The sequence below is a fragment of the Wyeomyia smithii genome, chromosome 3 (assembly GCF_029784165.1).
Source record: "Wyeomyia smithii strain HCP4-BCI-WySm-NY-G18 chromosome 3, ASM2978416v1, whole genome shotgun sequence".
Classification (NCBI taxonomy): Eukaryota; Metazoa; Arthropoda; class Insecta; order Diptera; family Culicidae; genus Wyeomyia; species Wyeomyia smithii.
In genome coordinates this window covers 1,020,839-1,044,003 of record NC_073696.1, presented here as the reverse complement: position 1 = coordinate 1,044,003, position 23,165 = coordinate 1,020,839, and the positions used below count along the sequence as shown (strand labels likewise).

At 41.6% G+C, this 23,165-nt stretch overlaps 1 protein-coding gene across 1 annotated transcript; it reads right to left on the bottom strand.

Moving 5' to 3' along the window:
• Nucleotides 1-8,664: 8,664 nt before the first annotated feature.
• Nucleotides 8,665-13,990, bottom strand: LOC129733026 (odorant receptor Or2-like). Its single transcript, XM_055694567.1, has 6 exons — nt 13,754-13,990; nt 13,638-13,676; nt 13,080-13,583; nt 12,838-13,017; nt 9,873-9,913; nt 8,665-8,764 (listed from the first exon to the last, which is right to left on the bottom strand). The coding sequence occupies exons 1-6, from the start codon at nt 13,988-13,990 to the stop codon at nt 8,665-8,667; spliced, it is 1,101 nt and encodes a 366-aa protein (XP_055550542.1).
• Between the last annotated feature and the right edge of the window lie 9,175 nt (nt 13,991-23,165).

Genomic DNA, 23,165 nt, shown 5'->3' with positions numbered 1-23,165 from the left:
CTAGAGGTCATGAAAGGTTGTAAGTTTTCAAGTATATCGGGTGTCGCGTGTGTAAGGTACAAACTAGTTAGAGTGGAGTGAAAATTAGAAGATCAAAAATGGAAGTGATTATGCAGTGTAAATTGGCACAGAAGATATAGTTCGCCATTCGTGTACGTTTTGATTTTTACCAAGTGAACGGTAGTGTTAGTGAAAAGAAAGTGGAAACCGTAAAGAAGGAATGAGGTTCAACACGTCCTCTCCACTGACATCGATTGGGTTTGTGTGTTTTTTTTTTTATCTTCCGCTGAGCTTTGCGCGCAGCGAAGTGCAAAGCTTTCTTGCATTTGTGGTTCCTGCTGCTGGCTCGCAAAATGTAACTGGAGAGACAGGAAACAGAAGCTAAGTATTGGTTTTGGTGATATTTCACGTCGTGTTTGAAACGGGATCAGAGTGAAATTGTGACTACCTATGTTAACGCACACAGCTTTTCTTCCATTCGATTTGAACGGCATGTGAGCGAGAGAGAATTTGTTTTTTTTTTCTGCCTTTTGTGCTGCTTACGACTGCAGAGGCACCTTCGAGGATGCCGATTTTCTGATTCTTTCTCTCTCGATCACTTGCTGTGTGTGTTGGGTAGCGCGTTCATGTGTTCATGATTTTTTTTTTACGTTGCATCAACTTGCAAGTTGCATCAGGCTGACATGAGAATGTGTGTTCAGCAAATAGACCATCGCACGGTGACGTCGTGCACTTGCGTTTGACAGCTATTGGTGGCTTTGTTTGCCTTCGGGCGATGCAGTTTGGTTCTAAATTACTGCTAAATTATAGCAGATCATTTCAGTTGTGACCAGTGATGCCACATATATGGGTTTGTCTGCTTTTATACAGATTTCTTGCGTATTTTTCATACAGATATCTGCATGCAGATTGCAGATTTTCTGGAAATAATACAGATTTTTTTGGTTTTCATGGGGTAGTAAATTGAACTTCTTGATGTGGTTGAAAAGCGGAGATTGGCTCGGATGCGGTTCAGCGTGTCATAGGTTTTACTATATTCATATGCTACTATAAATCTTCGAACACGCTTACTTTCACAAGATCGAATTGATAGTTTTACAATAGAGTTTGATCATCTATCATTCACACGCGACAAATATCTAAGTGCTTCGTCTGTCATGAAGAGTTCTGATCGGTTACGGTCATTTAACCATATTTAACCCTATTATTTTTATGATTTTCCTAGCTTTTGGACAAATGTTGATACACTTGATTTTTTTTTTTATTCAATAATGTTTAAATCTTGTTGGATGCAATTTTTTGTTTTTGAATTTTAAGGGCTTTGGATGCATGTAAATTTGTCAGTTTTTGAATTCATTAGGATACTTAGCTCATTCCAAATTATATTACAAGAGAAAAACGCGTTGTAGATCTTATATCCTCTAAAATTGCGGACGGCTTCCGAATAAAGTTTAACGTCTTACGAAATAAAGCTACTCATTGATTCGTGAATGGGTAAATTAAGGTGTTCATGAGCAGAAACGCGTAGAGTCGTACGATACGTAAGGTAACCGAAATTACTTAACCTCCACGATTCGCTTGTATCCCGTCACTGCAAATATGATGAGGTTTCAAACATGTTGGCACCTGGCGCGCTTTCGTGAGTTCATATATCGAAGATCGCACCACTAACCTCGGGAAAGTGCGTGCACGTCTGGTTCAAAGTTGGAAGGGTCGGTCAGTTCCTCTATTAGTACAAAGCTCGTTATTCCCGTCGTACTCCTAAAATCAATGAAACAAAACGTCTTAGATACATAGAAGATAGGTTCGCGAAAAATATCTTAGTGGACGAGGGCCCATAAATACCGCCAAGAGTTTTATCGTATGTAGAGAGGAAACGCGACAAACAACTAACACAAAATTCCTATACCCGTGGTGCTTGTGGAGTGTGCAGGAGTATATCCGGCCTCTAGTAACAACTAGTATCGAACTAACACCCCTTTCCTTCCTTCCTTTGATCTACGTTCTGGACCGGCAGGCGTCGGTACTGATCAGCATGCAGGGGTTATTGGAGATGCACATCGAAAAGCTAAATCCCAAGCAAGAATCACTAAATTCGATTTACAACTCCAATCGATCCTAATCAGTAACGAAGTGGCAACCGGTGGTGATCAATCAAGCTCAAGCAAGCAAGCTCATAATAGTAGTTAAAGCCAGCTTTTCATCAATTTTTACCCACGGACATCAATTTTTACCCACGGATGCACATCGAAAAGCTAAATCCCAAGCAGGAATCGCTAAATTCGATTTACAACTCCAATCGATCCTGATCAGTAACGAAGTGGCAACCGGTGGTGATCAATCAAGCTCAAGCAAGCAAGCTCATAATAGTAGTTATAGCCAGCTTTTCATCAATTTTTACCCACGGACAAAAAAGTTATACACGGATGAAGATAGGACATTTTTTCGAGCACAGGCCTTAGCTAAATCTAAGAAAGCTTACTTGTTCAATTGAATGAGTCGTTTTTATTGACAAATATTTGCAAAATAGAACCGATCATTATCAAAGAGTAGATATTTGTTACTGATCTTAATGATGACATTGACAATACTAACCACATCATCGTAAATGACAAGTTAGTGTGAATTTTTGAACACGAACACGCTGTGCTCCTCTGTTTTTGGTGCAGGGGGGCTTACTGAAAACAATTGTATTAACCGGGTTGTTGTCCGGCATCCTTGCGACGTATTAACTTTAACCAAATGTGCAATGGGGGTCTTTCCTAGCAACGCGTGCAGCCCATGGTTCATTCTTCTACGCCATTCTCCGTCTTCAGTATGTACTCCACCGTGGTTCGCTGCACCTTCCGTACGGAAATTCCAAGTGAGGGTAGGTACTCTGAGAGCAGTGTTGTCTGCTCTAGCATATAGAGGTTCACCGGTCTAACTAGTGTTTTGTACAGCTTCAGCTTCGTACGGCGGCGCACTCGATTGGATCTCAGCGTCTTACGGTTTGCTAAGTAGACACGATTTTCCTCTTGAATACGTCTTCGAATCTCTTTGCCGTTGTGATCCTAAGTACACGAACTCGTCTACCACCTCAAGCTCATCGCCGTCTACGATGATCCGGGGTGGGAGGCTTACATTGTTATCCATAGAGTCTCTTCCCTTCATATACTTTGTTTTTGAAGTCGATAAGGAAATGTTATGCGTGGACACGTTGTATTCACGACATGTTGGTTTGAATATATCTGGTCCGTGGTTGCGCAGGCATTGATGGGCGTAATGCCACGATAGTTGTCGCTCTTCTTATAGATAGGGCAGACGACTCTTCCCATCCATCCATTTTTCCTCTTCTCAGATCTTGGAAATGACCCAATGCAGTGCTCTAGCAAGTGTTTCTTTACCATGTTTGTAGAGCTCACCCGGCAGGCCGTCTTTGTCGGTGGCTTTGTTGTTTTTCAGCCTCCCAATCTTTCGCTGAATTTCGTGGAGGTTGGGGGCTGATACCCGGTTTTGCTTCTGTTTGTTGCTTTTTCATTCAGATGTTCATCGAAGTGCTGCTTCGACCTGTCGACCATTTCGCAATCGTTCGTGATTATATTACCTCCCACATCCTTGCAAAAGTCGATTCGCGGCACATAGCTTCACGGTAGGTTAATCTCTTCGTGAGACTTTCGCTTATCATTAGCAGTGAATAGCTCATCTAGCTTTTTATGGTCACGATCCTCCTGCTGATGCTTTTTACGACTCAGTCTGTGCTTGACATCGTCCTTACCCTCAGGTAACTTACCCAGGTCTTGTTTTTCTCTGTCACCGCTGCCTCGCATTCCCCATCGTTTCTGCCCCTTGACGCCTCTATTCCTAGTGTCAGCGTCGTGATTGCCGTGCAGATCGTGATCCATCCATCCTCGAGAGAAGGTGCGCTGAACTCCTCTACCGTGAGTAGTTTCGTTTCAAACTGTTGCGCGTGGACTTCGGCAGCTTGCGGGTTTCGTAGCTGTTTGATGTTGAGCCGCGGGGATCGGCTCTGTCGCGACTGATAGACAGTCGACAATTTTGAGCACTTACAAACCGCCACTAAGTAGTGGTCCGAGTCAATGTCCGCACCTCGGTAGGTGTGTATGTTGGTGATGTCCGAGAAAAACCGTCCTTCGATGAGCATATGGTAAATTAGGTTTGTTGTTCGATGGTCAGGTGATTTCCAAGTGGCTTTGTGGATGTCCTTGCGGGGGAAGAATGTACTTCGGACTATCCATTCTCGGGAAGCTGCAAAGTTTACGCATCTTTGGCCGTTGTTGTTCGTTTCGGTGTGCGGACTATCGTGTCCGACCACCGGTTTATACAGATCTTCCCTCCGATTTGAGCATTCATATCCCTGATGACGACCTTGATGACTCGCTGCGAACAGCTGTCTTAGACGTCCTCCAGCTGTACGTTGAGACCTTCCTTTCCAACATCGGGTCTTCCTTCGTGCGGGCAGTACACATTGATGATGGAGTAATTGTAGAACCGACCTTTAATTCTCAATACACACATCCTGTCGCTGATCGCCTGCCACTTGATCACACGACTTTGCATCCTGCCCGTTACAATGAAGCCGATACCCCGCTCATTTGTTGTGCCGTCGCTCTGGTAGTACTGAGCCCTGAGGCCCCACATCTTCCGTACATTTTCTCCTTTCCGGCAAAGTTCCTGCATCGCTACGATGCCAAAGTGACGGGGTTCCAGTTGATCCAGTAGGATGCTGTCGCCACCCGGGATGTAAAGCGATCAACAGTTCCATGTTCCGAGCGGCCAATTGGTGTCTTTTATCCGTCGCCTAGGTCGTTACCGATTGTTCCGATCCGTTGCTTCTTCTTGAATATTGTAGTAAATTGTTTTTCTGCCATATCACCTCACTAGGGTGGCGATGGCTAGTCTCGTCACGGGGCTGCCGTCTTGGGCGTAGCTGACGAGACACCGCATTTCTTACTTCAGCCGCTTCTTCTGGAGAACAGGCGCATCAGGTTTTTGAGTTAAGACGCTTAAGGCACCTAACCTCCATATCTGGAGGCCGTTTCGCTATCCACAACCTGCGACCCGTCCGCTTCTTTGCATTCTAGGCTATGCGTTTTAGAACTCACATTGAACATGTGAGAAGCGTGTTGAACCCTGTGAGAATCATTTCGGCACGCGGAAGGAATCACTGCCCTAATCTATAACGTTTGTAGAAATTTTAGTTACTCTGTTATTGTGATTAAAAAGTTTGAATTCGCTTTTTAAAAATATTGCCTTTTTTGCAATCTTTCATTTTTATTTCTCAATATCCAATTTATAATATCTGCTACCGTTCTGAAAGGTTAAACTCTTATTAGTTAAACTGTTCATTTTCTATTAAAAGTGTAAATAAAAATAACGGCTATCATCACTTTTACGATTTTTGACCACCTCATATCTTCTAGTACATTTCAACAGCAATTGATAGACTGGAACTGAAACCCATGAATGATACGACCGCGGCTGTTTGCAATTTTCAGAGCTAGGCAGTAAGTGAATGACACTCTCAGCTTTATTTTATCTGTAGCTAGGAAACTAAGCAGGCCTAGACAAAGTTTTCCCCCATCTTTGCTTCTGCTGTCAGCATGCCGGCTCCTTATTTCAAGATGGATGGATAGATAATTTCACTACGTTGGGCTCGTCACGAATGTACGTTTCGAACTGACGAAGTTGAAATAAAATTCTAACGCTAGTGTTGTGTTTATAACCTATTTATTTTCAAAACCTGACTAACAGAACTGCTACAATGGAATGCATCGTCATGGTTTGTAGTCATACAGATAAAGAATATTTAATTAATTATTTTGAAAAAAAAAAACATGGTTAACCCACACAAATCATTGATTAGCAACGGAAAACAAGGTTGGCCTTGAACATCCGGTTTTGTGTAGTTTCCCATCTAGTAGTCACCTCGGAGAAGCCACTGAATTTCAATTTATCTGCATGCAGAACACATCCCACAGCATTCGCACTCGAGTCCAGATGATGGACTGGTGCTGGAAATGCGAATGGCTCTGCCAAGTGTCTGTCAGGTAAAATAGTGTTCCATTCATGGTGAGATCCTGTCATTTCCCTAATGAACCGACAAGCTGACGAACAGATGTTCTCCAGTCCATATGCAGGTAGTTTTCCGGGGAAGTTGAATTCTAAACCATGCTGAAAGAGAACGTAACGTGTTTCCTTCTTATCGCCTGAACACGGAATGGATTGCAGAGATGAATCTCTCCTCCCTCTTTAGTGAAAGTCAATGCCAAAGCGAAGGTTGCTTGTTTTACTTCAATTACGCCTACTTAATGACAGCACCAAGGTAACCCAGCAATCACAGCCGAGCCTATCGAAAGGTGGAATAATGATGCAGATTGGCGGATATGCATCTGCTTCAACTAATCAGCGAACAATCGAAGGTACTGTCGGACTAGAGAAGTAGAGATGGTGGCAACGGCGGAAGCACGCTGCTCACACTAATGGACTCGGAACAACTGGAGTGTATCTATGAAAGCTAAACCAACCAGAGGCATGGTTTACCATTCCATTATCCTGACCTGACGCTTACATGCGGGATGCCTGCCGGAAAAGCTCTTACAGATACATGTTTGCTCACTCGCATTACCGACTGCTACGATGCACCGCTGAGTGAATTATTAGTAGCAGGCGATGGCTTATTTTTAGAGGAATAATCTTTAAAACGTGAAAAATGACTATTATTTCTTAAATATGTATAAATTATTTATTGAGGCTAATCATTGTCACATGAATGTTTAGTATGAAAAAAATAAATAAATACAAACTCTTTGATCACCTCTTTTTTCGTAATTTTCTAACCACAAGCTTAATTTTACGGAATTACACTAGTTTAAGCAGCTCGTTCTGCGTTTATGTAATCTCTTAGATGATGGGGTTTCACGATTTACACATTCCAATACATAATGCTTAAACTAAAAGACCATTTCCATTGATTGTGATCTTAAGTCAATATTATTAATTACACTATCGATGTCTAGAGTTACGCGGTGTAGCACGCAAAAAATCGCGATAAGGCTTTTTAGTTATTGGATTGATTGCTACGAGTAAGCGATAATTGAAGAATTGCTTACAACTGATTCTAAACATCGAAGAAGTGACGTAGATTGAGTTACTGCATGATTCTTCCTGTTGGCGGCACAATTCCACGCGAACGCATTGCGAATAGTTTGCTGTGTTGACAATCGTTTTCAGTGCGCTGTTCTCGTTGTATGCAGCCTGAGGATTAACAATATTCACTAGGCTTGCACAAAGCAATTCGTCGCCAGATGTATCTATTCGTGGATGTATGTCATCACCACTGGTAATCATTATGTCGTTTTCAAAATATTGTTCAAAGTCCTGCTTATGACGAGAAACGATTTCATCGATCTGCTCCTGGGGATAACCAGCTAGATTTATGCAAACGGGTTTCTCAGGCGGACAGACAGCTTCTTCCACTGACAATCTAGGAGACTGATTAGTTGATCGCCAAGCTGGTTTTCTCACTAGTGGTACCATCTTCTGTGACGAGTCTGCGCAAACATCAAAAACTAGCCAAATTGGCAATAATATCTACGGGATCTTCCTGACCATATTTGGCCCGATCTTATAGAACGTTAGCAACTACTTTCTAACCCTTTCTAGGTTTGACGCGAGCCAAACTCCACGCAAGCAAGATTTTCGAGCAATAATCGAGCTGTTTACTGGTTGAAGCGACACTCACAACTGAAACCGCGAAAGTTGATTCAGTTCATTCAAAGTCTTCGTTTTTGAGCGGCTGTTGTAATCTATCTTCTATATACAATGTTGTAAAAGCAAAACCTTGGTGCTCCATTCAGTTAGGCCAGAATTGTACCTCGAGACCAGCTGGGACAACAATGTTGTACTAAACATTAAAAATACATTGATTACGACTAATCGGCTAAGCGTAAAACGAAACTGAGATTGCATGAAATGATGACGTCGCATGCCCATTGACCTACGGCTGCGTTATTACATCTCATACGGTATCAAAAAGAGTTTAATTAGGTAATCATATCAAAATTCATGCGAGTCGGAAGAACCCACTAATTGATTAGAACTGTGAATTCCCGTGTATGATGTTTTTTTGTCTATTTGAAGATTCCGAAAAAAAACCGAAATCTCTTCATACTGTTTTCAGTAGGTGACTTAACCACTTAAGTAACCAAGTAAAAAGAAACAACGTTGATATGAATAGCATTGTTATTCGGGATGATTGCGTCCAAGAGAACAACTTACAGAAAAAAGTGGCCCTGTTAAAGGATCGAGATCAAATTATTGATAGCACAAAATGACATCTTCAGCCCATGACTATTAATGACTACTAAGTATTTCTCAATCACTATATTTTCAGGATATTTAGGAATAAACTGAACACTAGGTTGTATGATAAATTTTGACAGACGTATATGGTTTCAGTAATTGTGATTAAATAAGCATGCTTACTTGTTTATACTTTGCATAAATTCTTTTGAATGGTAAATTTGATAAAATTACCCACACTTTCTAACAATTAACAACAACCAGTGCTTCTATTCAATTACTTCCAACCATTTCTGTGATATAACTCTAAAATTGTATGTAATAATTTGATGTTGGTTATCATCGAGTAAATCAACTTTTCTAATCAGAAATTTGTCCCAGCACAGTAAAGTACGTGTAGGATACCTTCAGCAGTGTTTGAAACATTTCCAACGTCATCGAATAAACATTTCCCAGCGTTGATGACACCCCGTTAAGCATACAGACGCGAGGCATACGGACGCGAGGCATAGTACGCTAGGCATAATGGACGGCAGGCATACGGACACGAGGCATATGGACGCGAGGCCGAATGGACGTGAGGCCGAATGGACGCGAGGCCGAATGGACGCAAGGCCGAATGGACGCGAGGCCGAATGGACGCGAGGCCGAATGGACGCGAGGCCGAATGGACGCGAGGCCGAATGGACGCGAGGCCGAATGAACGCGAGGCCAAATGGACGCGAGGCCGAAAGGACACAAGGCCAAGGGGAAGTGATGCGGAATATGTTATTATCGTCATCATCAGAGCCCTCTTTCAATAACATGTATTTCGCTTCAAAGTGTCATTTGGAAAGTAATACACTCGCGGCCTTCGGCCGACTCGCTGTTCGAGCGAATGCTGTCCTTACTCGCTACCGCTCGTTCGGACTTAACTAAGGGAAGAAAACTCTGTTTGAGTAGACCTAGCAAACCAGTAGATCAGTCGTTTGGGTGCGAGAGGCCGCCGCTTCCAACGGCGGGTCGGCGGCCGGCTCGAACTGCGGAAACCACGGCGGCTTAGTGCCGCCTCGTTTCCTTGCCCTCGATTATGCGTTTTCGCCACATGATTTCAAGAAAAGTATTATACCCAACTTAAACACTTTAGGAATATATTAACACCTGAACTACATAATTGGATCTCATGCGATCGTACAACACCGCATTCGGCCTCGCGTTCATTCGGCCTTGCGTCCATTCGGCCTCGCGTCCATTCGGCCTCGCGTCCATTCGGCCTCGCGTCCATTCGGCCTCGCGTCCATTCGGCCTCGCGTCCATTCGGCCTCGCGTCCATTCGGCCTCGCGTCCATTCGGCCTCGCGTCCATTCGGCCTTGTGTCCATTCGGCCTCGCGTCTGTTATGCCTTTTGGCAATATGCCTCGTATCCATTATGCCTCACATCCATTATGCCTCGCGCCTGTATGCCTAGCATACTATGCCTAACATCCATATGCCTAGCGTCCATATGCCTCGTGTCCCGTCCCCCCAGCGTTATCTGCAAGTAGATTCAGGATAATAACGTATACTTCCTGTTCCCCCCCCCCCCACTTACCTCCAGCGGACGCTGAGCCCGTAGGGCAATCAACAGTAGCTTTTGAAGTAGAATACTTCTCTCAGGAAGTTCGGCTACATAGGGATGTGAAATGAAAATCTAAAACCGAAAAAAGAGAAAAATATGTCCAATTTCAAATGCTAATAAATCGGTTAGTATTTGATGGATTTCCTTCGTTCTTGCAGCAATAGATTGGAAAATCTTCTAAGATTCTTCCCAAAATAAGATAATTGTAGTTTTATTATTCACACTATTGTACTATTGAAAATAGTCAAGCCTTGTCAAAACGAAAAATTCGACCTCTGATTGGTCGTTATATGCTTGCTTCCCAAGCACGGTCGACAGGATCATATACCTTGCAATTGAAAACATGCTATTTGGCCTACATAAGAGCCTGCTTCAGCCGGAGCCGCTCATAATAGTTCTAGACAGCGACAACAGCAGTTGTCCTTCCTTAGCAGCAGCACTAGCCCTGTGGTTGGTCACCACGTCTCAGGAGCAGCGCGGTTTTTCTCAGCGTGTGTCGCCAGACAGCCATTATTCCCCCCGTGTTGGGGCAGCATGATGATTGCCATCAGGAAATCGAATTTCGGAAATCAAAATGCCTTTTTTAAGGCAAACAAACAAGTCATTGAAAGTTAATAATTTTTGTCAACGCAAGCAAGTATTCTGTGTTGCATCCTAGCAATTTAAATTTGTCGCACCCGTCTAATTTACTGAATGTGAAATAGCTTCCACAGTGCATGTTGTCCGTGTATCTTAATTCCCCCAATGTTAGGGCAGCTCAAAGGTTGTAATTAGCAACCGATTTTAAACAGCAAAATGCTTTTTTGAAAGCGAATAAAAAAATAATTGAAGGTTAATAATTTTCTGGCATCAACACAAGCAGACATTCTGTGCGGGATGCAATCAAATTCTGTTGTAGTTGTCTAATTTTTACTTTATTTAGTAAACTCCCCACTGTAGGGGCAGCGCAAACGCTGCGATCAGCATAACCGACATTGAATAATAAACTGCCCTGTTAGAACGCATTCACAAAAGCAGTTAGTTCGACTATGCAGAGCTAATATGTAGTCGATTCAATCAATCAGCATAAACCGAATTTCGTCGTCTCCCTGCTGCCAAGTTGCAACATGATGCAACACGCACCAGCGAGCTAACGAAATCGCTTGATGTTACAAACCGCAATAAGATGCGGGTTAAAACCGTTGCGTGTGTGAGAGCACCATCGGTGTTTATTCGCTGGATACACTATCTACTGTCTACTGAACGCAATATTCTGCTTACATGCGACACGGGGACGGGAACATTTTCTTCAACCAAGCTGCACAACACGACACAAAACATGTTATTTTGTTGCTTCAATGAGAGTGCTATCGGTCCGGCTCGACAAGAAATCATTTTTGTGCATCCGTGCTACGAAACTGAGGAAAAACTTTAGAAACTGAAAAAAGAGGTGGAGCTTATCAAATGATCGCTCTGAGCCGGAATGAAGTCACACATATTTTTCAAGTTATATCATTCCACCACGTACGTAAAATAATTCATTCCTATTTTCATCCCTATATAAGAGCCTGTTTTAGTCGAAGCCGCTCATAATAGTTCTGAACAGCGACGACAGCAGTCCTCCCTTAGCAGCAGCGGGAGCGAGCGGTGGGTACCATCGATAGCGGATAGCGGCCACAACTGTGGCATGGCTGCGGATAGCGTTGCAGTTGCTCAGCAGTTGGGCCAGCGTATAGCGGCCACAACTGTGGCATGGCTATGCATAGCGTAGCTGTTGCAGCGGGTATATCAGCATCGATAGTAGCAGGGTCAGCAGATGCAACGACACTCCCTTCACTAAAATGCTGTTTCAGCGTGGTAGCGGGAAGCATCAGCAGCAGGCTTGCATGAAGTGAATACATCAGCCAGCAACTTTCTCTAAGGCCTCTGCCATAGTAGACGCGAAAAGCGGCGCGAACCGATACGCTCGGCCGTAGGTTAATGTACAGCTCTACTGATGGCTGAACATTAACCTACAGCCGAGCGAATCGGTTCGCGTCGCTTTTCGCAACTATTATGGCAGAGGCCTAATGGGAAAGTTGTATCATTTTGTTCAGAAGAATATTATTGTCGGTAATATTACAGAGATGCGATTGCGTATTGCTAATAAATCGGTTAGTTTTCGATGGATTTCCTTCGTTTTTGCAGCAATCGATTAGAAAATCTTCTAAGATTCCTACCAAATGCATGAAATTGCAATTTTATCATTCGAACTATTGTACTATTGAAAACTCTTAAGCCTTGTCAAAACACAAAATTCGACCTCTGATTGGTCGTTATACCGCGCTTTCCCTAGCACGGTCGGCAGAGTTATGGATCTAGTAAATTGGGAATGCATCATTTGGCCTATATAAGAGCTTCATCAGATAATAAACAAACATTTCATCGGATATTAAATTGAACAACTGAAGTTTGAAGAACACAAATGATTATTTGAAGAGTTAATATTTTCTCGTTTTGCGCTACAATCCAAAGTTAATTATCTTCATCTACATGCATACTCTGATTATTATTACGTGTTTGCTTCGCTTAGTGTTTGGCTACGGTCATGCAGAACGCAAATAACGGCGCGATGCGATTCGGCAAGACGAAATCTATTGAAATGTATAGCTCTACTTCGCCTTAAAAAGAGCTGTACATTTCACCGGTAAGGCGAATCGCATCGCGCCGGCATTCGAGTTCTGCATAACCGTAGCCTTTGTTCCGTTCCCGTTTAATGATGTCGTATTAAATGTGCATACAATTCGGCAGCACTTCAACGTCTCATTTGCACAAAATTTAAAAATATTCAATGAACTTCATTCAAAATATCAGACAAAAAGAAAATACAATACTGCCAACTGACACGCAAGCAGCCGGGTTATCTTTCTTGTAAAAGTATTCTACTTCAACCTTGCGGTCGTGGCTTTGCATACAACCTTCTTGTGATTTTTTTTAATCGATTGATCAGCTTCATACCACGGTCCATCATAGGCGGCGTTGGCAATTTCCTTGCTGGCTTCGCGAACCTCATTGGCGTGCCAATAAAATACGAAAACCTGTACAACTATCATGAAAATATACACCAAAATGATCACCATCTGGAATTGACTCTTAATCTGAAAAGTAAGCTCTTGTCAGGAAATTGTTTATCTTTAATCTAGACTATTTTTTCATATACTATGTTAAGAAAAAATAGCGAAGCGCAAAGTAGCATGACGAACAGTACAAACTCCACAAAGCATATGTTGGCTACCAATGCGTTAATATCCTCCACGTAGGTTATGATCCGCAAATGATCCTCGATAAACTTATTAACGGTAGTATTCAAACTCTCACTCGTCGTAACCTTGAATGTCGCCAACTGATGTTGCAGTGTTTTGATTTGAATCAACCCGAACAAGGTAACCGATGAGAAAATGTTGGTAAACGGTAAGTACATGCAGCAGGCGGGAATCGTCAACAGCCCTTGGATGATGTATAAAATTTCATACTGAGGCGAATCCAGGACATTGACCCCCGGTATGTCCATGTTGTGGGGCAATCTACGGTTGCTGGTTAACAGCGGATAAACGACGTAGCAAGTGCAGACGATGATCGACGCCGATAGATTTCCGATGGATAATTTTCTGGCTTTTCGAGTCAGACTGGCGATCAGACTCTGCACCACACGATCATCAATTGTCTGAGAAATGTTATTATGAACTAGTTTCGGTTTAAAATGATTCTAAAGCCTAACCTGCAGTTCCTCGTACACGGAGGCAACGTTCCCCAAAAACTACTCGTATGTATTGCGATGGTAAATTATGCTCAACGTTCTCATCTGAAAAAGCAATTGAATTAGTTAGACTTTACTGGAACAGTAGCACAACTTAGGTACAATCGAATTGGAGAAAACACATCGTAGAAGGTGTCGAAAATCATCTCCACGAGGTTGCCCCACGTTTGATAGATATTGATACACAAGAACACATTCATCAAGCCTACTGGGATGATGCAGATGTACCGCATGGCGTTGTGCCTCAGGATGAACGAACGGAAGCGCCAAACGCGAACGTCAACCGAAATTATCGGACAGGTTAGAAGATCCATGTTGTTTTCCCGCGAGTGGTCAGTCGATTCTGCTACTGTCCGACTGCAAAGGCTAAGTTAATCTTTTAGATCTTTACCAAGCACTTGTGATACAGAATTATGCGTACATGCGAGGAAAATAGAGACCTTCCTGATTCAAGACTATTGCAAAATTGATTTTACCAAAGAAATTCTACTGAAACCCCCTGTCTATTTCTAACTTTTCTTAGTTCTTGGCTTTGAAAACTTTATCGCCATCCTTTTTTTGTTACTATATACACTAATTCGGTTTAGCGTAATGCTTTCTGCTGCAAGCTGTAATGATTATTTTATCAGTTTGATTGATGGGTTTTTCGAGGTATAGGTATATACGTACAAATTCAGTGGATTTCAGTTATCGTGTCCCACGAACAAGATTAACTTTAATTTAGGTTTAACGATTACCTTCTAGCTTAAGATTATTTCTGTAAGTATAGTACTTTCTAGTTGTATAACATAATTATTATTTGTAAAATGGGAGGAATGAATTTTATCTCTCTTATATACATTCTCTTCTTCTCACAATTCTTATTTTTCCTAACATTTTTTCTAAGATATTACCTGACGTCTACAGTAGCTTGCCACTATGCTGGATAATATTACCACAGTATCCCTCACGTCGGTGTACCATGAGAAGAACTGCCAGTTGTAACAGTTACTTTACGAACTAATTTCATTTTTTGTCTTATGACAACATTTTAGGATTTTTGGTAGGGTAGATCTGCTTAATACCCAAGCAACCAGAAGTTCGAATTTCACTTAACAAATGAACTTAGAAGTTGACATAAGGTTCGGATTTGGTTCCGCGGAACTTTCTTGCTGAGCAACAAGACACATTACGCACAAACCGAACTTCATTCTAAATAAAGTACCGCCAACACCTGGAAGCAACTTAAAAGTTCATGAGAAGCTGCTTGTTCCCCTTTATTGGAACCTTAAAGTTCACATAAAGTTCATACGTGAACTTCAAAACCCCCGGAAATTAAAGTTCGGTTAACATTTTATCCGTACTTCTAATCAGCAGAAAAGTTCAGTAGAAGCTGCTTACTACTCTTCATTGGAACCGTAGAGTTCACATTAAGTTCACACGTGAACTTCAAAACCCTTAGAATTGAAGTTCGGTTAGCATTTTATCCGTACTTCTAATCAGCACGATAGTTCCGGAGAAGCTGCTTACCCCCCTTCATTGGAACCTTGAAGTTCACATAAAGTTCATACGTGAACCTCAAAGCCGCCTGAAATTAAAGTTCGGTTAGCATTTTATCCGTACCTTTAATACCACTACCTTTAATATACCACTTCAAAGTTCATGTTAAGTTCTGACTGATGCTTTACTCTATTTTGGTGAAAATGAAGTTTACTTCATGATTAGTGATAATAAAAAGGTTTTTCAAAAACAATTAAGAAATATGGTTTATTTTATTGTCATCGGAACTTTATTATCTAAATTAATGGCAATGAGAAAACAAAGCTATGGTTCCAATAGGTAATATTAGGTTGCTTAAAGGCTTTTCTATCTAAACATTTTCTTTTGTTACCTTACAGGCAATCAATAATGAACTCAGGTACCCAGGAATGTGCAGGGCAAAAGAAAAAATAAACCGGATGTAAGCTGTGAATTCCCATTAGACAATTGTTTGCGCGTGATGCTTTCTTTCATCCCGGGGCAATTTGCCCAAATCTTGCATGTTTTTTTATGTGAGACCACAGCATGATGTTGCCGGTTTTGGAGGTCCGAATCCATTTCTCGGACACCACCGAGAGTTCCCTGTGTCCCAAGGCGTTGGTCGTTTCAACTGCGGCACACAGCAGATCTATTGACCGAAAAAGTTTTCATCCATTTTGAACATTTATCATATTATGTGTATACTGCTTACCAGAATAAATTTTCAATTAACGTTTAGAAGGAGAATATTGCGTTCACAACCTTTTTCAATTACATAACCAACGTACTGCAGCAAAATCAAAACAAACTAGAGAACTGTCAGACTTAAGTTCACATTGCGCTCTGCGTGTACTTTTTATGAACTTGAAAGTTCAGGGAAAGTTCCGCGTCAGCCTTTTCTGAACTTCCTAGTTCACTTGCGGTTCCACTTGTACTTTATCTGAACTTTCAAGCTGAAAGAGAGACCCTGTATGTTCCTAGCTATGAACGTGTAGGTAATGAAGAGAAATCAGCACATCGAGTAAAATCGATGCTGATATCATATAGTGGGAACGGAGCAGTGGTATGAATCTAGGCTTCAAAGAGGGAGGACTCGAGTTCGAAGCTTGTGTAGTAAGTTGCAAAAAAATCATGAAATTTAATAATAAATATGAAGCCAGACATTATTCTTCTGATCTAAATTTCTTCAGTAAATGATTATCATAGGATTGAAGCAACCCGAATGATGAGTGAGGAATTGAAAAATTGCAAATTAATTTTTATTTTAAGTATTTTGAAGTTTTCTTTTCAAACTGAATAGCGGTCTGTTCAGCGACCTAACCGAACTTAATGTGAACTTTCTAGTTCGGTTTAGAAGCTGCTTTGCATGCTGCTCGAAGTTTATTCATCAAAAACGAACTTGAAAGTACGGTTAGTTACTTTAAAATTGAGCTGAATAGAATTCTATTCATGATCGTTAGATTGGCTGATTATTCTATAAATTCTACTTTAATCCGAACTTTTGGTTACTTGGGTATAGACCACTTTCTTAAGTGGACCACCTAAACACCTTTTACCAAATGACACATGATAAATATACTTATTTTGATAGGTTCCTTGACAAAGTCAATAATGTTCTTTACCAGAAATGTTGCAACAGACGTTTACTATAATATTCTTAATTAAGGTTGTAAAAAATATCTTTTAATAACAGCTGCCTGATTTGCTATGGTTTGTTAATAACGTTTTCATAAGAAATTGCTTTACCAAAAACTGTACTGACATCACACTTTCCGAGCGAAAATTACCAGATTTTTGATGAACGGGTAGAATAATAGTGTCTTAAAAAGATAAGCAACCAATTTCACTAGAAAAACACTTAAAATTTGAAAATAATAAGTAGTCCAATTAATGGTAAAAAAGTACTGGTTTCCTTCTTTCGACATGCTTCATTTCTAACAAGAGCGATCAGCACGCTGTCTCGCTGAGTACCTAAATAGACTTTTATTTACATCGAAGTAACACAGCGAATCATAGTTACCATAGATATGTTCTGATCGTGTTATTGTAACAAGTTGCAGCTGAAATGCGAAAAACGCCATAAATTGTTATACTGAAGCAGCTGTTCCTGAGTGTCTTTGAGCAATAAAAAGAGTAGTTTCGATTAGAGAAGATTCCACGATCCACCATAATGTCCCATGCAAGCAGGAAGTGGTCAGGAAAACCACGAAAAGGAAAACCAGCTGCATTGTAAAGGAATCCCTCATTTCGAAAGTGCGGCAGCGGCAGTCTACAGTTGCAAGATTCATCTCAGAAAATCTTCGTCTTTCAAGGTTCGTACGTAATATTAAGAATTACTTTGGAGAATTGACTACGAAGCGAGTGAACAATGGCCACATGGTCCACCATGCAATCTGCGGCATAGTGCAATTGTTCACAACAGAAATATCTGTTACACAGTGGATTAGAAAATTATTCAAGTAGACCTGGCCCAAATTAGGAAATTGTTGTGGTCCATTAACGGAAACTGCAGCGAAGATTTATTTCTTTTATTATAAGGAAATAGAGGTACACTTAGGTCGCTTTTTACGCATTTTTTTTCGCGGATTCCGGAATTTACGCGTTTTTTTTTACGCAGAAGTCCGGAATTCACGCGGTTTTTTACGCGGATTCCGGAATTTACTAGATTTTTTTACGCGGCTTGTATCCCCCGCGTAAAAAGCGAATTTAGTGTATTATCTTGTTGTTTTTCATGCAGAAAAGATAGAAAACATGTTACTTCATGTTTATACATAATCAAATACTTATTTGTGTTGAGATATTTACACTTATTCTTGCACTTATTCTATGCAGCTACACTACTAAGTGGTTTTCTTCGGCAGTTTTTCTGCAGCAACCTTATGCAAAAGGGGGCCGAAAAAAAAACACTGACGAAGACGTTCGGTACCCTACATTGTTCACTTTTTTTATGCCTACTCATTTCTCTGCCATGAGGTCGTTTTTGTTTTTCCCATTGGGAACAGGGTGTCTAGTGACCCCCTTTATGTTAGTTATTGATTTAGATTACTCCATGTCTTTCAATCTGCCTCTCTTTTCAAAACTCCTCACTTTTTTTTTCATCAAAGATAACTATAAAGAATGGGCGATGCGTACCAGCAGTACACCCGTACTAGTTGGCATAAAATAGACCCCAGTGTGGTCCATAGCATAATGCCCAGCAACTTCTATCGCTACCTCCACGTGGTACCGACTGGGATACGAGCAACCAAAGGAAGATCGGTGAACCGGTGGGAACTTGGTCGTATGCTGTCAGGGAAGGGGGAGTTGTTCTCCTTGGAGAGCAGCTTGCCTGAGCGTCTGTTCCCCAGGTCAGGGGCGGCTCAAACAGCGACTGATCCGGAGCGGACGGCTGAACTCTGAAATGCGGTGTCTCGCCAGCTACATCCAAGACGACAGCCCCGTCGCGAGACTAGGCATCGCAGCCCTAGTAAGGCAGCATGCTGAAAATAAACATACTACGAACAATCCAGAGAATGATGCGAATCGGAACAATCGGTATAGACCTAGGCAAACAAAAAAGGACAACGATTGGAAACTTGGTACTTGGAATTTTAGGACTCTGCTCGAGCCGGCACGTGCGGGCATCTTGGCCAGAGAGCTACGGAAGGCAGAAGTGGAGGTATTAGCCATACAAGAGGTGCGTTGGCATAAAACCGGAGAACGTGAATTCCGGGCGGTCGATTCGACAGCGGGCACTTCTTTCAAGTATCACATCTACTACAGTGGCGGCGATAAAGCGGAACGGGGCGTCGGTTTCGTACTACTTGGAAACCAAATGAAGCGTGTTATTAGGTGAAGGCCTATTAATGACCGTCTATGCGTATTGAGGATCAAGGGCAGATTCTTCAATTACAGCCTAATCAACGTGTACGCGCCGACATACGATAAAACCGATGACGTAAAGGAGGATTTCTATGAGCTCCTCGAGAAAATGTATGGAGAGTGCCCACAGCACGATATAAAGATCGTCATCGGAGATACGAACGCACAAGTCGGACGAGAGGAGTTCTTTCGTCCCGTTATTGGTAGGGAAAGCTTTCACTCTACCACCAACGACAACGGCTTGAGATTAGGGAGCTTCGCCGCGGCCAGGGGAATGGCCATCAATGCTTGCAAAGAACTAAAAAACAACAAAGCCGCTGGGAAGCACGGCTTACCGGCCGAACTTTTCAAAGTTGGGAGCGAGCGGTTGTGTAGTGCAATTCACCATATTATCCTAAGGGTATGGTCTGAGGAACAACTACCTACGGACTGGTTGGAAGGACTCATATGCCCTATCTACAAGAACTACAGTGTGTCTACAAGACTCGAGTGTAGTAATTAGCGAGGCATAACCCTCCTCAATTCCGCTTACAAAATTCTCTCCTGTATCCTGTTCCAGCGACTGAGGCCGTTGCAGGAAGCCAGTTCACCTTGAGACAGATCCTCGACAAGTTTCGGGAACACAACCTGCAGACACATCATCTGGTTATAGACTTTCGAGCGGCGTACGATACAGTGAAACGCAACGAGCTGTGGCAAATAATGCTAGAACATGGTTTCCCAACTAAACTGATTAAACTGATACGTGCGACGCACGACGGTTTCACATCATGAGTCAGGACAGCGGGCGAATTTTCGGACGCGTTTGTGACGTTAGATGGTCTGAAGCAAGGTGACGGGCTCTCGTACTTGCTGTTCAACATAGCTTTGGAAGGTGCGATACGAAGGGCAGGTGTGCAGAGGAGCGGCACCATCATCACTAAATCTCACATGCTTCTGGGCTTTACGGACGACATTGATATGATTGGTGTTAACCGTAGAGCAGTTGAGGAGGCCTTTACGGCTCTCAAAAGGGAAGCTGCGAGAATTGGACTCACCATAAACACTGCCAAAACGAAGTACAAGGTGGCTGGCAGAGAGCGTGGTAGTTCTACGGGTGTTGGTGCTGCGGTGGAGATGGATGGGGATACTTCCGAAGTGGTCGACGAATTTATTTATCTTGGTACTCTCGTGACTCGATCCGTACGAAATTTGCGCTCTATAGGACTCTAATCCTTGGCGCTCTACGGACATGAATCGTGGACGTGGAAGGAGGCCGATCGACGAGCGCTTGGGGTCTTTGAGCGTAGAATCCTGCGATCAATACTCGGAGGCAAACTAGAGAACGGGGTGTGGCGCAGGCGCATGAATCATGAGCTGTACGAAGTATACAAATACGCTGATATTGTCAAGCTGATGAAACACGGCAGGTTACAGTGGGCTGGCCATGTAGCACGGATGGCGGATGAGTGACCGGCAAAGATAATATTTAGTAGAGAACCGGATGGAGGCCGACCACTTCGAGGCAGACCGCGCACGCGCTGGATGTGTGCTGTCGACGAGGATGCCAGAGCAGCGGGTAGAATTCTAGAATTCAGAAATCCCAGATTCAAAGTTTGATAATTAGGAAGTTTTCAAGAATGAAAATTTCAAAATAATCTAACAATTTGAAAATTGAAAAATCCAAGAGCTTTCATAACCAAAAATGTTGAACCTTATCTTGTTCTTAACTAAAGAATAAAAGTTTCTTTAGGAATATAAAAATTTGAAAATTCAAGAATAAAATTAGAGAAGCCAACAGTTTCTGAGACCAACGAATCTAAAAAAAATAAATAATCGGAAAATCTATATTTCAAAGTATCTGAGAATCCGCAATGCTAGAAACTAACACTGTGAGTGTATAGAAACTCAAAACTAAAGGAACCAAGGAATTCATGAATCTAAAAAATTTATGAAAGAATAAATCTGAAACGCGGAAATCAGTGTTAAAGAAATTATAATCAGAATTTTGAAAAATAATTGAAACCTACGAATCAAGACAAAAAAAACACTCGAAAAATTCTAACAATAAATGGAGTTTTTAGGTCCGAGAAAATAAAAAATTCAAAATTTATATCCAATGTTTATGTGGTTCCGGAAAAATTTAAAAAAAAATTTATATTGCTTATAGACATGCCCTGACTACCAAAATTGAGTGTATCGGATAAGCCACATATAATCGTGCAACAGCTTACGAAGAACAGAATTAAGCAAATTTTGTTGTATGTATTAATTTTGTAGAGTTAAATGAAAATAATCAAAAAATTAGTTTTACTTCATCTGTAGTCCGATAAAGGTCTTTTCTGTTAAGCGGTTTGGCGTAATTTTTTCTATCCAGAGTTTCCCCATTCGTTGGGAATCGTCCGGAAAGAAACAGTGGTCCTTCGAACCGGATCCGTTAGGATAACATGGACCGGTACTTACACTCTGGAGTTTGGTCTAAACTGCAATTTTTGATTCAATACACTCGCATTAAACGAGGTATAGGTGCCATTGCAGTTAGTCTAATAACGCTCGATTTGGTGGGACTCGGTAAATCATCTGAGCCATTGGACAATATCACTGAATGCAAAGGACACTTAATTGCCAGTTTCGATTCCTGCGGATGATTTTTTCGGCCAGGTGGAATATACACAGTGCTTGTATGGAAAAAAAATTCATCATCGAATTTCAAAAATCGACCATGCAAATTTTGTTCATTGCCCCTAAAAAAAATATCTGTGCAAAATTTCAGCTCAATCGGACATGATTTAGAGATGCCTTAAAGCGATCAAAGTTGTGATTTTTCGACCCTCGAAAATCCACCAAGGGGCAAGTACATGAAATTGGGAAAATCGAAACTTTTTTTGATGCCAAATGACTCAAAAATGCATAAAACGCCGAGATCTGCTTTGATCTCGAAATCATGTTAGGGGCGGCGTACAACAGCTTCTGACTCGGAGCGGGCGGCTGAATTACGAAACGCGGTGCCTCGCCAGCTATATCTTAAACGGCAGAGCCGTTGCAAGACTAGGTATCGCAGCCCTAGTAACCCAGATACTGGGAATGTAAGGACTCTAATCGAACCGGCACATGCAGATATCTAGGCTAGAGAGCTGCAGAAGGTGAATGTGGAGGTTACTGTCATACAGGAGGTAAGGTGGCCGAAAACGGGAGAACGCGAATTCCGGGTAGTAGATCCTATTACGGGCACTTCATTTAAGTACCACATCTACTACGGTGGCGGCGAGAAAGCAGAAAGGGGAGTTGGTTTATGAAGACCGATCAGTGATCGTGTATGCGTGTTGAAAATTAAGGGCAAATTTCTCAACTACAGCCTGATAAATGTGTACGCACCGACCAACGATAAACCCGATGAAGAAAAGGAGGAGTTTTATGAGCTCCTGGAAAATATGCATATTGAGTGCACAGAACACGACATCAAGATCGTCATCGGGGAAGCAAATGCGCAGGTCTGGCAGGAAAATTTCTTCCGTGATTGCACAGTGTTTCATTTTGCTGATTTCGTGCGAAAAGTAAAAGCGTCTTCAAATTCGATTTGAGTGATATACTTTATTCGGAAAAGTTTTTATGTTTTTTATTGTGCTTCTTTTAAAATGTACGATTAAGTGATTAATTCACCTGGAAGTGATATAGAAAATTTATTTTTTCAGGACAGTGAGATAGACAGCTAGTGTCTTCAGAAAAGTTGTGGCAAATAGTTTCACTAGCAACTTTGTCTAAAGTGTCGGTTTTCTATCTCTTATGTTAAAAAAGATAATCAATGTTTTATATGCAAAGTTCACCCAAATCATAATTTTAAATATAACTTTTTTCCTGAATTTTCTACATATGTTATACCTTCTGCAAAATTATTAACCAAATAGAAATACACCTTTTTGCTGAACATTTGATCTAGCTATGGTTCAAAATAAAAAAGTTACTCAACCTTTAACGGTTTTTCAAGGGTTAGTTTAACTTCAAATTATTCAGCCGTACGCAAAAATACGCAGATAACTTAATGATTTTCTGAAAGCATGTCTATTCTACTTCCAAAATAATATAAAATCATTTGTCTAATAGAGTCTTTTCGATTGTTTCAATGAAAAAAATCTTTTGCATGAAAATTCTGAC

Bases quoted from the DNA above. Each gene is read 5' to 3' on its own strand.
- LOC129733026 (XM_055694567.1), bottom strand. From the start codon at position 13,990: ATGGATCTTCTAACCTGTCCGATAATTTCGGTTGACGTTCGCGTTTGG. The intron at 13,677-13,753 runs GTAAAGTCTAAC...ACATACGAGTAG, and splicing joins TAAGTTGTGCTACTGTTCCA to TTTTTGGGGAACGTTGCCTC. The intron at 8,765-9,872 runs AAGTGGGGGGGG...CGGGGTGTCATC, and splicing joins GCTCAGCGTCCGCTGGAGGT to AACGCTGGGAAATGTTTATT.